This window comes from Xiphias gladius, chromosome 9, assembly GCF_016859285.1.
Source record: "Xiphias gladius isolate SHS-SW01 ecotype Sanya breed wild chromosome 9, ASM1685928v1, whole genome shotgun sequence".
NCBI lineage: Eukaryota > Metazoa > Chordata > Actinopteri > Istiophoriformes > Xiphiidae > Xiphias > Xiphias gladius.
Window position 1 is genome coordinate 12,820,713 of NC_053408.1, and position 14,745 is coordinate 12,835,457.

A 14,745-nucleotide genomic window follows, 5' to 3' on the forward strand; every position below is an offset into this window, starting at 1 on the left:
AGTGTCTCAGTGAATGGCAGAGAAAGCAACAGAGTGAAGGACTGTTACTGTAGGGTGGGAGTTATGGGGGAAAGACAATTAGAAATGTTGTATGAAGGTATAGAATGAATAGGTAGGTAGTTGGGTAGAAGATATTACCTAGAAATATTTGATGAAGAAAGATGTTTCCTTCATCCTCCTTAACCAAAATTATACATCATCCAAGCACATTGCTACACCCTGTACATCCTAGATTAAGGCCTTTTTATAACTGTACATTGTAAGGAATAAATACAGGTTTCATGCATTAATCAAATACAATTAGTTTAAAATTTTCTGTCTCATCTGAGAAGAGCATCTTAGCACCCAGGTCACTTGAAAGGGTATGTGGCGGAAGATAACAACTTTTGGGTATATGCAGTATGTACTAAAACACATTCACACACACGCACATTCACAAACACACACACACACACACACACACACACACACACACACACACACACACACACACACACAGAGGCTTGGAGAGCATGTGACGACATTGCTAACCTGCCCTTAGAAATCCAATCCAGACACAGCAGTGTGCTGATCTTTGACCTTTTCTTGACCTTTTTCGATCGTCTTTGCTTGGCAGGGAAGGGTCAAGCAGTGAGCTTGGCAAAACTTGCACACGCACACGGTGAAGTTGTACAACACTTTATATCTGCCTCATTTTCTCACCCACATAGGTTATGTGAAAACACAAGTCACACATATTGAAAAGATGTAAAGTTTTGCGCCTAGGCATGGAGGTGGCCAGAGCTCTGGGTTGTGCTGACAGTGGCACACTCCGCAGAAAGCAGTGGCAGGAAGGAGATTCACTTCCTGAACAGAGTTTGTGAGCAGAATCAGTCAACATGCAGAGTTGTGATAAAGAGACAAAAGGCATGACCACTTGCTTTATGATGTATTCAGCAGGCAGGGTTCAGAAATTGTTTCCTTTTTTAAAAAAAAGGAAGTCATGATCAAATTACTCCCTAAATTTTTTCCTCTATTTGTTTACTCTGAAATACCCATTACACCATAATATAATTCATAGTACATAAACTCAATGGGTTCACACTCACAGCAGGTATGTCCACAGAACATCTACAATGATTTCTCTATTTTAAAATCACACATAAATGGCCAACGATAGACATAAAGTCATTAAATATTGAATCCACTGCTATTCTACCATCTCATAGAGCTAACTTCTTATAAAAACTAACAAATATACTCACAGTGGCGTGAGATCGCAGAGGAAGTCAAGCAAAAAGGAGAAATGGACCTTTTTTATTTTTGTCTTCACAGTGAAATAGAGGACACAGATCTTGAAGGGGTAAAGCTTAACGAGATAATTAATTCAACTGTATTCATGACATAGAATTGAACTTGGTCGCAGGACGAACAAACAGCACTGTAAGGAAAAGAGAACCACCAAAATATCTCAAGAAAAGTATGCAATTTGTAATGCCATGTCCCTTAATATAGCCTACAACTAAATTCCCAACAAATCTTCTCCTTCTTGTGGATACTATCTTTAATTTTAAAGTGATTTTTAAAAAACACCTCACATCAACATTTAACATCTATATTTTTTTTTTAAAAAAGATTTGAGTGCCACAGCAGCCAGCAAGAGCTGTAGTTAGGGACAAGGTTTTATTTAGTCATTTATTATTTTAATCATTAGTTATCAGCCCAACATCTAATTGAGTATCAGTATCCACTGCATCATGGGTAGTATTATCTGGTTGCTTGGAAACAGCCTTTTAAATGAATTCCCTCTACTTAATAGAAGTCTTTGACATATCGGTCTTTGAAAAAAAATTTCTTGAAAGATTGAATCAGAATTAACAATGCACATGGTTCAGTTGAAAATTTGACTATATGCTGACAATTGATGTAATCAAGTGACAGCATATATTGTTGCTATACGAGAGTCATCAATTTAACCCCTCCTACATACGAGTTCCTCTAACTACCTACCTTGTGTTTGAGCAGTCTATGTATGATTTCGGCAGTTTACTTTCGAAATATCCCTCTTTGACAGTGGTAGAAATAGTAACCTCTCACAGTTTCCAAACACATTTATGTGAGCTCGGAGGATACATCATACTTTGAGCATTTTCCATGGGACTAACACAATGGACTGGATAATCACTACTACAGTATTCTTGTCAGGTAAGACAACCTCAAACTTCCCGACTTTTTTTTCTTACATTGTCTCTTTATAAGTATTCGTACCAGCTGTGATGACATATTATTGTGTCATTTCATTAAATGATATTTTATAACATTTATAATACCATTCAGCTGTAAATCATGTAGCATAGTAACTAATTATCATAAATTATTATTATTTTATTATGTTGAATAAAATTCAATTGCAAGTATTGCACTAAAAAAAAACAGTTTTCCCACAATCTCTTGCAAAGTTGTTGACCATGACGAAAATATGTTGTCATGTGGTTTGTCAACAGTTTTTATTGTTCTGACATTTTTAGAGAACCCAGTGTTTTGGCCAAAAAAGGAAAAAAAGGAAGGATTTGATAGCGCAACAAAAATCAGTCATTGTCAGAAAACCATGTATAGAAGGAAGTCCTACATGGTTCCATATAAAGTAGTATACCGTATCTTTACATTCAAGTTGGTCTCATTATTTTTATGTAAAAACAGTCTCTTCTGCTTTTAAAGATTAGAAGAAATTATCCATAGAATAGGAATCAAAAGTTATCAGAACAGCCAATAACTGGCTCACGAATGTAATTTTGAAAATGTGTTAAATGAACAATTGCTTAGAGACACTATGTTTAGGATTTGAAATGTTCTGACTTTGGTGCTCCCTAGTGGTATTATCAAAAAATACTGTGTGGTAGACATCAATTCACACCACTATACCCTATAAACAGAATGAAAGCAACACTAAGAGTGTATAGATTTTCCTACAGACAAAAACATATGCAATGAGAATAATTTTTAGGTTGCTATCATCACAATAACATTCTACACACAGTGGCTTTAAATCAGATTCAGGTCTCTTCTTCTTCATTTCTTAGTGTTAAAAACTGGCCTTTTTTTCAATATCGATCTTGTGGCTTGGAAGTTATGGACTGACAGTGCTGCCGGTTTTGGCTACCAGGTGGTGCAAAGACAATCAGAGTAAGTGCAGATGCGTGTCTCACAGCGGTGAGGACATAAACAAATTTCTTACTATAAAAAATATAGGTTTTATTTAGCTACACTATGCTTATCGGACTGGCTCTCTTAAATGTTTGTCTGTTTTTTATTTCTTCAGCGTGCTTACCAGTGCTCCCCTTGAACAGTATTCACAAAATGGAAGGGGGCAAATATATAAATGCTTTGGTGATTCCTGCCAAAATTTGAAAATTCAAGGTAGGCAACTATTCATTTCTAAATGTCTTGACAGAAAGTCCAGAAACTTACGCAGTAAAAGGTATTTTGCCACCAGGGATTGTCATTACTTGAGTATAATATGAGTGTTTTTACGTAACTGTTAAATGTTTTCAATTCAGTGCCAGATTTTGCAGTCAACATGTCCCTTGGTTTGACAATGACAAGTGACCCCGCCACACAAAACACCCTGGTGAGTTGTTAAACTAGAGATTTCCTGTACATTGTAAATATCAGTGCAGAGATCAGTCAAAATTCCTCTTGAATTTTTTTAACTTTGTATTTCTTGCCTTCTTGCAGCTTGAAAATGTATGTTTAAGGGACAGGAAAACAGATCAATGTATTGTCTGTTAATAAGGATTTGAACTTGTCTCTTTCCAGGCATGTGGCCCAACCATCCCAAAGGATTGCAAAAGTATCACCATGTACAGAGGTGTATGCTTTCAGATAGACCGTTCTGATATTGTTCAAAGCCCTGTGCCTTCGTCTCTTGAAGGTAAATACAGTATGTTGAGTTGCTGAAAAAGGTAAAGTAACATGCACATCATTAGCATTAGCATTGGATTAGGTGCATTGTAGCACCTTGGCAAGGGGCTTTTCTGGAGTGATTTGCCCTAAATTCCTCCCTATTCCTGTCTGAACACTGAAACAAACAGCTAGCCATACAGTATGCAGCAAGCGAGAGGAAATTAACAATAGAAATGTTAATTGTACGTGTTGACAATAACTTACAATTACATTTTCTGAATCAAACAGTCTGGTGAGTAGGTTCTTACATATACAGTATGCGAGAAAGAAATACCAATAACAACAAGCGCGTGTATTGGAATGAGATTTATTATCTATAAACTAAAACTACAGTGAATAAAATAAATGGAATTGAATAAATTTGAACAAATAAATAATAAAAATAATAAAATAACTCTGTCATCAAACTCCTTGCAGAAATAAAGGTAAAGGTTGTTTTTTGTTAATCTAACCCTGGACTGAAGTGTCCAAGTGTACAATGCTGAAGGACAACTGAGGTCAGGACTCAGTTTGGAAAAACCAAGTTTAGCTTACCTGCAGTTGTAAAGCAGGTCTCCATTGGATGATGACGTCTTTCCCAAAGGTAGCAAACATCCCCTTTGTTGTCATCTGCAAAGGCAGCAGGTATGTACGTGATACTGTACATGCACAGCAAGGAAGACCTCTTTGCCTGCAGATATCAAAGAAAAATATTTACTTAATATCTACAGTGGTCACAGCTTTGCAGGATGCTGAGAAACACTGGCTTCCACCCAATGCAAGGAAAGAAGAACAGAAGGGCATTCCTAAAGTAAATAGAAGTAGATACAAATGCAAATATTGAGACAAACAATACATTTATTTTAAGCTAGAACTTTGACGTGAATTTAAACAACACCTCTAGAAGCATGTCTAGATTATAAGGAAAATAAATTATGGCAAAATATTGTCCTCCTTTTAATTCCTTCCTATTCACTGTGAAACCCAAACCACACACCTCTTGTGCTCTTGCGTTATCAAATATGTGAATTTAACCAAAAAAGATTACACCATGTCCAACAATATAAAACAAAATTCAGCATCAAAAGTGATCACATTTACAGTAATTAAAACACACATGAAAGTAATGATTTGTGTGAACCCAAACTAAATGAAAAGGTATTACTGAGGTAGACACCTAGGTAATGCAGGTACAATGAAAGGACATTAAAAGGGAAGTTTTTGTACTGTAGGTATAAAGTATTCATAGTTCATTTACTTTAGCCCAGAATCTTTCTGCTGCATATATAATGTATACATGATATAATATAGTCTGTGGAAAAATGTTCAAATGAATGTTTAATGGATAATCCTATTTCCTGACCCATGTCTCTGACAGAGTGCCAAGCCTTAGCAGATATTGTATTTCTGCTGGACGGTTCAGGCAGCGTATCAACTGTTGAATTTCAAAAAATGAAGAATTTCGTGAAAAATCTGGTCGGCTCATTCAAGGGAACTAGCACACAGGTAAAGGACTGTGTTCCCACTGTCACTTAAACTATTGTGCAGACCCAGAGAATTTATTTTCGGTGCAGTCCTGAAAAAAAGACAATTGTTTCCATAAATGTTAAATATTTATGTCACTACAATTTTTCTTCTCTTTTTGCAGTTTGCTGTTGCCCAGTTCTCTACGCAAACCAAAATCCACTATTACTTTGATAACTTTTTAACATCTGGATCATGGGAGACTAAAATTGATCAAATAAAGAAAATGGGAGGATCTACTTATACAGCAGCTGCCATTACAACTATGGTGTAAGTGCTGACGTGATGCTAAAGTATGATATAATCATCATGTTGATTTCCTGTCTGGACAGGAAGAGACCCAAACAGGGCTAGACATTTATTATTTTTATTTACATTCCTGGACAACCGGCAGAGCTAACTGTGGAAAATTCAGCCGATATACTTGCACTATCGAGATAATGCACGTTTTTTGAAACACAAACCGCAGCTGTTCAGCAAAGTGACAAAACTGTTGACAAATTGTCAATAGAAAAACTCCTGAAATATTATTAATACATTTTTTTTGACCTACACAGCCAGGTCAGTAAACCCTATAACACTACAAAAGTCACGGTAAAAAAAAGTGAAAAAAAAACAAAAACCAATTATATCTTTCTTGTTTTGACAGCAACAATGTTTTCAATCCAGCAAGAGGTTCCAGATCAAATGTGAAGAAGATCTTGATAGTCATTACCGATGGAGCGTCTAATGACAAACATCAGTTGAACAGGGCAGCACGCTTGGCTAATGATTTCAATATTGTTCGATTCGCTATTGGGGTAAGTTGTTCAGTTAATTCAAACGTGCAGAATGTATTTTCAAAAATAGGCCTTGTTTTTGTTTCATGCATTTAAGCAAGACATACAGCTCAAGTTGCAGTGACTAGCAGTACTATATTTCTGTGAGTTTTGAGTCTGCAGTGTCACATGATGCTATTTGACTACCTCAGAGGCCCGTCCCTGATTTGTCTAAACGTGTGAATTTGAAACATACTTTCATATATAATTGAAAAAAGCATCAGAGAAGCGTCATCTTGGATTTAGTTTCTGTCTAGAGTTAGCTTGTCTATTAAAGATCTGTCAGTCAGCTCGAGAGTAATTAATATAAATGGGCTTTGTCGTCTAGTACACGTGGCTAAAACGTTTATCTTATAAAACGTCTATTAAAAAGTCAACAAATCAAGTCTGCTGCACAGTTTATCAACTCAAATATGTTTTCTCAACATCCCTAGGTGGGGAGGGCATTTATTGATGACAGTGCAAAAGCGGAACTGATTACCATTGCCTCTTCTCCCTCGACAAACCATATGTTTCAAGTGGAGAACTTTGACGCACTTGAAATAATAGGGCAGAGTTTGCGGGACAAAATCTTCTCTATTGAAGGTACAGATGTAGACTTACCATAACAGCTTAAAAGCATATTTACATTTTCCATTGAAAATACTGTAAATGCTCTAGTTCCAAAAAGTCAGCAATGAATACTTTTATGTTGTTTATTAGAGAGTCTCATTTGAAGCTGAACATCCACCTCTTATATATTAGTGAAATGAACAATATAAGAAAATACTCAGACACTGCTTTAACAAACAATAAGCTGTAATAAAATTTTAAATCTACATAATTTTTTCAGTTTAAGCATGGACTTGTTGTTTTATTGAGACTGCCACTGTAAACCAACTCAGTAACAGACTTTATATAACTGTGGAATCCATCAATGTAGCTTGATACAAGCTGCATAGAGAAAGTTAAGTGCTCATTTCTTTTGCTGTTACAGGATCTCAGTCCAGTGGAGAGTCACTGAAAATGGAAATGGCTCAAGAGGGATTCAGTGCTGCTTATGCTCCTGGGGTAATAATAATAATAATAATAACAAAAACACCAGAAATTCACTATATTCACTATATAGCCTGAGACATACAGACACCCACTCACACATGTCTCTATGTCAGCCTAATTGGCTGAAAAGCACACAGACAACTACACTATTGAACAGAATTCATGCTCTGAATCTATAATGCATTTAGCCTTTTCTTTGGGTGAGGTTTTATAGGAAACACGTTTTCTCTAAATGTCTGTCTAAATTGCAGGGAATCAGGCTGGCTATTGTTGGTGCCAACACGTGGAAAGGAGGCTACCGGCAATACACAATCAGAGGCGAGAGGGCGTACTTATTTGAGCCTCTGAATGTGAACAATGACAGTTATCTGGGTAAGAATATTACAGAGATAAACTAATGCATACACATGTGAGTTGTATATGCACTGTTCTACTGTAATCCCTCCTCTCATCTTTTGGACACATACTTCTCACATATATTTTTCTGTTAAAATGTATTTTACGTCACACGTATTTTTGAAAAAATCAACTAAATATAAACAAAAAAAACATCGACCACCAAAGTTACATTTAAAGGTAAATTAAGAACCCTTTAAAGAAACAAATTCTACACCTGCCACTGAGCATGCTAGTTATGATTAAGAGTTGCGCAAAAGCCAGTAAGATATCAGCAAATTGTGGAAGTACAGCTAGTGTAGAAATTTGGATGGTTTTACAAATGTCATCAGGGAAGACCAATGTGAAGAAGGAAGGAATACTGGATAGGGCGTGACCCAAAGCATTTATTTGAAATCTGTATAATTAAACAAAACATTATTTTCAATATTTGTTGAAATATGTAATTTTCAACTTTGTTCCCTGCAGAGCTAATGATAAAATTTTGCTGAGTAACACTTACAAAAATCGGAAAAATATATATACAACTTGTCTACATTGGCTAAACCTTTGGATACTTGAACTGACGGCTTTGACTTTCAAATTCTAGGTTACTCCATGGCAATTGCTAAAACACCACAAGGCACATTGACAATTGTTGGCGCTCCAAGATATGAACACAGAGGAGCTGTGATGGTGGTTGACACAAAGCACATCTTGAAACAAAAGATCGATCCCTTTCCATGGCAGGTGCGTGCTTGCTGTTAAGACGGTCCGTGGGTAGAATACTGAAAAAATATTTTTTCTGTAATAAAAAGTGTTGTTTTCTTCCTTTACGTGATGATTTGTTTCTTACACAGTTTCAGACTGGTGAATATTTTGGGGCAACGGTTTGTGCCATGGATGTGAATGATGACAGCTTCACTGACCTAATCCTTATATCTGCCCCTATGTACAAGGAAAATGATAGAGAGGGAAGAGTTTACGTTTGCAGATTAACTGGTTTGGTAAAGGACAGTTTTATCTAGTGCCGGCCAATTCATCTATTTTTATCTTTTTAAAGCCCATGAAAACATTGACTCTCATTTGTATATTTTCACCAGCTTGTCGAGTGTCAGTTAGATTCTCCACTCGTACTGAGAGGGGAAGTGTCTGACAAAGGAAGGTTTGGCTCTTGTCTTGCTGTGCTGCCGGATCTTAACACAGATGCTCTCAGTGATTTGGCAGTTGGAGCACCTTTGGAGAATGACGGTCATGGCAGCATCTACATATTCCATGGCGAAAGACAGGGGAAAATCAGTCCTACTTACTCACAGGTGAGCCAGCAAAGAAGATTAAACAGATACAATATTCAAGGCCTTATGTTTTCCACTGTATTTAAAATCTATACAAATTTCAATTTGAGGAACTAAAATACTTTAATTTACATAGAGAATTGCTGGCTCTGAAGTCCATTCAGGACTTAAGTTCTTCGGTATATCGATCAGCCAGTTGTCTTTTGACCGGAATCGGGACAATCTGCCTGACATAGCGGTGGGTTCAAAGGGCGCAGTTGTCATTCTCAGGTTAGTACAAGATACTCCTGTCATTCGTTATTACTGTCTTTTGTCACTGTAATGTTTTTGTTCATTTGTAACCTGAAGTTTATACCTCCAGGCGTAACTAAACTTCAGCTTTGCAATGTGTGCAGAGCAAAGAAATGTTAAGTCATTCAGTTTCTTTGTATTAATTAAGGCAAATACAGTTCAAGAATAATGGATTGGATTTGATCAGGCAGTTAAAATAAGATACAACTGTTGTCAGTTTGGTATCCTACGGGATTATTCATCACAAAGCCAAAGGTTGAGCTAATATATTTTCCTGCTGTCACTTTACAGATCAAGACCTATAGTAATGGTAGGAGCTACGGTGTCATTCAACCCAAACCAAATCCATACTCAAAACTCAAACTGCTTAACACCACTGAAGAACACAGCGGAAATCTGCTTTACCATGACCAGACAATCTACACTAGACACAGGTTCCTCATTCGCCTCACTTTTTCTGAACCACAGAGCCACTGTCCATCCTTTTAAATACTTGCATGTGTGTACACGAGTAACATGTAGATCAAACTCTAATTTATTCCAGCTCGAGCAAGGATTAATTATACTTTAACACTGGATGCCAATCGCAAAGCCCCAAACAACAGAGCTTACATCAGTGATACACAACGTGAGAAGAACGGATCAATTACTATTACCTTAGGACAGCGACAATGCGTCAAAGTGAGGTTCTTTATTGAGGTGAGTTGCTGAAAACCTAATAACATGAGGAAAATTTACTACAACCAGTCCCGGAAAACAAAAAAATCCCACTTTTGATGCCCATGCTGTTTTAAATAGTCCTTTTCAAACCAACTCTCACAGCATTGACAAATAGTATTTCATAATTGCACCTTTTTCTTGCAGGCTTGTCCAGAAGATGCTCTCAATGCACTTCTCAATGAGCTCAGATTCACCTTTGACGGTCTGCCCTCTAATACAAATCTCAAACCAAGTCTCGCCCAGCAGGCTCTAACAACAACCTTTCATCGTGTAAGTAACCTTTAAAGACAGCCTCGTTTCATTGGTCAGTTTTAACTTGCTTATACTTCCTACGTGTGGTCTTTAGAATATTAACTGAACAAGAAAAACTAGTTTTTATAGAGTTAAGAAAACAGCTTCACTTTGGCCACTGCTTTTTGTGAATTACTTTCATAGTTGCCTCATAAATTATCACTGCACATTAGCTACAATGGAGACTTCTGCAGTGCTATGAAATGAAAAACAATTTTATTTGTAAGAGTCAGCAAACAGAGTCAAACGCTCATGTCTTTTTTGGCTGTTTGCTGTTACTCTCCTGAACAAATATGTTTTACTTTGTATTCTGATCCACAGTTAGGGTTTGAGATCAACTGCGGCACTGACGAGAAATGTGTAGATAACCTGAAAGTGGATTTCAACTTCAACAGGTGAGATACAGAAGTGAACCCTAACCTGAGTGCGTGGGCACATTTACTTTTCTCTTCTCTGAAAGTACAAAGAGTTTACACATTCAAATGGATCAGCATGCTGTTTTATTTCTATTCTTGAATTTTTGGTGTTCAGAACAGGGCAGTAAAAGAAAAAAACAGATATTCTGGCTATGCCTTTTTCAGTGAGCAATATTGTACACTGGAAAAGGCACAGTATTTGGTGGATGAACTCTTTTTGTACTCGGTGGACTATTAGTTACAAGCAACCCCAACTCTCTTTGTATAATGTTTTAGCCAGTTGCATGGCTCCAAAGAAGACGATGTCAGTCTGTCTATCAGCCGGTCGGTCGGTTCACCACTTGGTTTAGGCTTAAATATCTAGTACTACTACTGCCAACCTCTTGATGGATAACCATGAAACTTGGTATCTAGGATGAATCCTAGACTTTACAGATCCCCTGACTTTCCCTTTAGCACTGCTTGGATGTTCTAATTTGTGTTTTTATGTAAAAAAGCTGCAACAACTATTGGATGGACTGCCATGATATTTGGTACACACATTCATGCCCCTCTCAGGATGAATTCTGTGTGACTTCGGTGATCCCTTAAGTTTTCATGTGGCGCCATCATCAGGTCTTAATTTTTAATTTGTCTAGTACTTTGGTTTATGACCAAATACCTGCAAAACTCACATCAGCCTCAGCCGTACATTGTTTTTTTTGATAATTATCAAATGTTAGCATGCTAACACTCTAGACTAAGATGGCAGACATGGTAAATATCATACCTACTTAGTATCTGTATGTTAGCATTGTCATTATGGGCATGTTAGCATGGGGATGTAAGCATTTAGCTGAAGGTATCGCTGTGCATTTTTCTCTTTTTTCATAATCTGTCAGATCCTCAGAGATTAGAGTGGGCATTGATGAACTGTTGGATGTAATAGTATCAGCCGAGAACAGCGAGGAAAACGCCTACAACAGCCACGTTATTCTCACGTACCCAGTCGGGCTCTCCTACAGGAAGTTAACAAGTCTGCAGGTAAGGTGTCAGGATCTGTTTCAATTCATCCATGGTCAGCTCCTCTTTCGGTTCATACAGGAATTCTGTTGGATGTGTGCTTTGTTTTATGTATTTGTTTTTAATAAAGGGAAGAATTGAGTGCAACTCCTTGGACAGTGAAGATGGCTTATCAAGAGGAAAGACAGACTGCACTATTGACAAGCCTATTTTCAAGAGCATGTCTAAGGTTTGTGTTTTTTGTACAGCAGCATCTCCTCTTGCTGCTGCAGAGACAGTCGGGCAAAACGTGGAGGGAATCTGATCTCTCTCAATCAATTCATTTTAGGCTTTATTCATCGTCTCCTATGGGATCGAAACCAACAGTCAACTTGAGGGCAGGATTTTTGTCACTGCAAATGCTACCAGGTACTGTTCGGCTGCCTGCCTATTAGCACAGAACTATGCAAGTGTGTATGTGTTCAACAGTCATATCGTGATTTGCACAGTTAATTTCACTCTTCTCTCTTTTAGTGGGAATCAGGAGCACTCCAATTCAAGTGAACTTTACAAAATGAAAGGACTTAATGTGAAGTACAGCATTTTTATTACAATTGAAAGGTTGGTGTTTGTCTGTGTGAGACTAAAGAAATTAATTAAAAAGTAATAATAACTTTAAGTTGACACTGTATTACCTAATATTGAAAAAACGTTTCATATGTCTGTGTTTAATATGATTAGTTCCCTCAGCTACAACAATTTCACCTTTGGAAAGAATAATTTGCAGAAACCAGTCCAACAATCAATCACGGTAAAATATCATAAGATAATATCAATGATCATTTGAATGGTCATTACTTTGATTCAGACTTGACTTTAATGCTTGCTTAGCCTTATACATATCATCCTTTTCTCTTCTCCTCTTCTGTTAGGTTACAAATGACATCAGAGCGCTGAATTTCACTGTGGTGATCAGGATGCCGGTAAAGCTCGGTGATGAAGACATCTGGGTGGATTTGAGCAGTTTGCAGGTAACTGAACCCAAAAGTGTCTCAAATGTTTTTATGCAACTACAACTTCAAGGATGGGTGGATAGATGGATGGGATGTGGTTATATGTGGACCACATCTGGTTCTGTGTTAAACTGACATGAACCGGCTCTATTTCAGATTCCAGACTGCCAAAGAGACAAAGATGAAAAGCCTAATTTCACAGATTTTGCTGCTCGGATACAGAAAAATAAAGTAGTGGTAAGTATGACTCCACTATCTACAATTTGGGATTTAACCTAATTACAGTATATATTTATAAATGTGAATTACAGTTGTCTCTGCTCTCTGCCTTCTTTTAATCACCGACAGGACTGCTCTGTAGCCAAGTGCCGAGTGTTCAAGTGCAACAGGTTCATGGGAAGACTGGAGAATAAAATTTACAAAATCTCTGCCAACCTTAGTTCAAGATGGATAAAGCAGGTAATTGATGTGCATGTATAATATTTAACAAACTGAGTTATGAGTTTACATTTTATCCACATTTGGAAGTAGTTGATTACAACTGGTCCTGACTATGAAGTGGTAAAATATGTTTTAGTTAAATGTTCAGAAATAATCAATTTTGTAATAAAATTGAACATCAATAAAGATCATGTCAAAAGGCTCATCCTATACCCCTTTAATTCTCAAACAGATTGGACTTCAATCTGCCAAATTCCTCTTGACCAGTACGGCCAGTCTGGAATACGACAGAAACCAGTACATCTTCTTTTCAACAGGATTTAATAACAAACCTCCTATTCGCAAGGTGATTACACATTAAATTCTCTTATTTCTATTTTAAATGATCTTGAATTTGATCCACATTCTGTCATTTCACCTCTCAGATTGTGGCAGAGGTAGAAGTGTATCCAGAACCAGACTTCACCAAAGAGATCGTTGGAGGATCGCTAGGAGGGTTGGCTCTACTGGCTTTACTCACCGCTGGCCTGTATAAGGTGAGACACTGTATATACATTGTTTCAGTTTATAATACAGCTTCAGGGAGACAATTAAACCACTATAAGGTGTGGTATTGAAAAGCCATTATTGCAAACTGCACCCAGTCAAAATAAATAAATGCAATATCTTTTCATTTTCAAATATTCAAGTTATTCTCGTGTCTGGTTTGGTTCTTTTCATGTATTTATAATGCAGCTCTAATGTAGGATTTCAATGTTTTTATATGCCTTTCTTTGTTTTGTTCTCTCAGGCTGGATTTTTCAAGAGTAAATACAACGAGATGATTAATGATGGTGCAGGAGAAGGAGCAGGTCCAGGGGATGATGGAGGTGCAACCACACAAGAAAATCAAACATAAAATCAGTTCATATCTAACTGACACCGGCTGTGCTGATTGTAAAAAAGAGCTTGGCTGTGTCTGAAATCACTCCCTCACTCCCTCATTCACTCATTCACCATTTTCTTTAGAACACAAGCACCCAGTGACGAGGGATCAAAGGTAGACAAAACGTTTGGGAACCGAGTTCAAACAAAATGGTGGAGGGTAAATGTAGTGCACTATATGGGGAATGATTTCGAACTCAGCCCAAGTGATCCAGCATTTGCTGTAATGTGACAGGGGCTTTAGAAAGGCTTTACAAATTGACATTTTGAACTAAACAGCGTATTGTTCTTCTACTATGAAACATTTCTGCATTCAAATTTCAGCAAACTATTTGTGTTTGCACATTTTGTTTTAGTCAAGTGAAAAAAAATCAGCTGAATTCCGATTTTCATTACATAATTCTCTGCTAAAATATATTGTGTATATATATATATATATATATATATATATACACACACACACACACATACACACACACACACACACACACACACATATATATACACGGTATGCTTAGGAGTTGCTTACTTGCTAAAAATGATTGTATTTGATGGAACTATTGTTGACAGTCTGAATTGCTTTGTTTAGGAATAAATAATAAAATATTCAATATTGATCTAAGAATGCCCAATTTATGTAAAAAGACATAAATTGTTGCTTCATCAATATTTATTATATATGTGATTGATATTACAT

General features: G+C 36.9%; 1 protein-coding gene across 1 annotated transcript; it reads left to right on the plus strand.

The window, feature by feature from the left end:
• Window positions 1–2,016: 2,016 nt before the first annotated feature.
• On the plus strand, window positions 2,017–14,739 carry LOC120794869 (integrin alpha-D-like). The gene is made up of 30 exons (XM_040136264.1): window positions 2,017–2,184; window positions 3,060–3,162; window positions 3,299–3,396; window positions 3,537–3,607; window positions 3,796–3,910; window positions 5,300–5,427; window positions 5,570–5,715; window positions 6,095–6,245; window positions 6,698–6,848; window positions 7,240–7,313; window positions 7,553–7,673; window positions 8,287–8,426; window positions 8,537–8,683; window positions 8,780–8,992; window positions 9,108–9,241; window positions 9,554–9,696; window positions 9,807–9,961; window positions 10,127–10,252; window positions 10,595–10,668; window positions 11,571–11,712; window positions 11,822–11,920; window positions 12,020–12,099; window positions 12,205–12,291; window positions 12,412–12,481; window positions 12,603–12,701; window positions 12,840–12,920; window positions 13,032–13,142; window positions 13,357–13,470; window positions 13,550–13,660; window positions 13,915–14,739. Exons 1-30 carry the CDS (start codon window positions 2,148–2,150, stop codon window positions 14,020–14,022), a joined length of 3,429 nt encoding a protein of 1,142 aa, XP_039992198.1. The 5' UTR covers window positions 2,017–2,147; the 3' UTR covers window positions 14,023–14,739.
• Window positions 14,740–14,745: the final 6 nt, after the last annotated feature.

Excerpts from the sequence above, each read along its gene's own strand:
- LOC120794869 (XM_040136264.1), top strand. The coding sequence starts at position 2,148 with ATGGACTGGATAATCACTACTACAGTATTCTTGTCAG. Across the intron at positions 8,993-9,107 it reads TCAGTCCTACTTACTCACAG|AGAATTGCTGGCTCTGAAGT; the intron begins GTGAGCCAGCAA and ends TAATTTACATAG. Across the intron at positions 12,292-12,411 it reads ATTTTTATTACAATTGAAAG|TTCCCTCAGCTACAACAATT; the intron begins GTTGGTGTTTGT and ends TAATATGATTAG.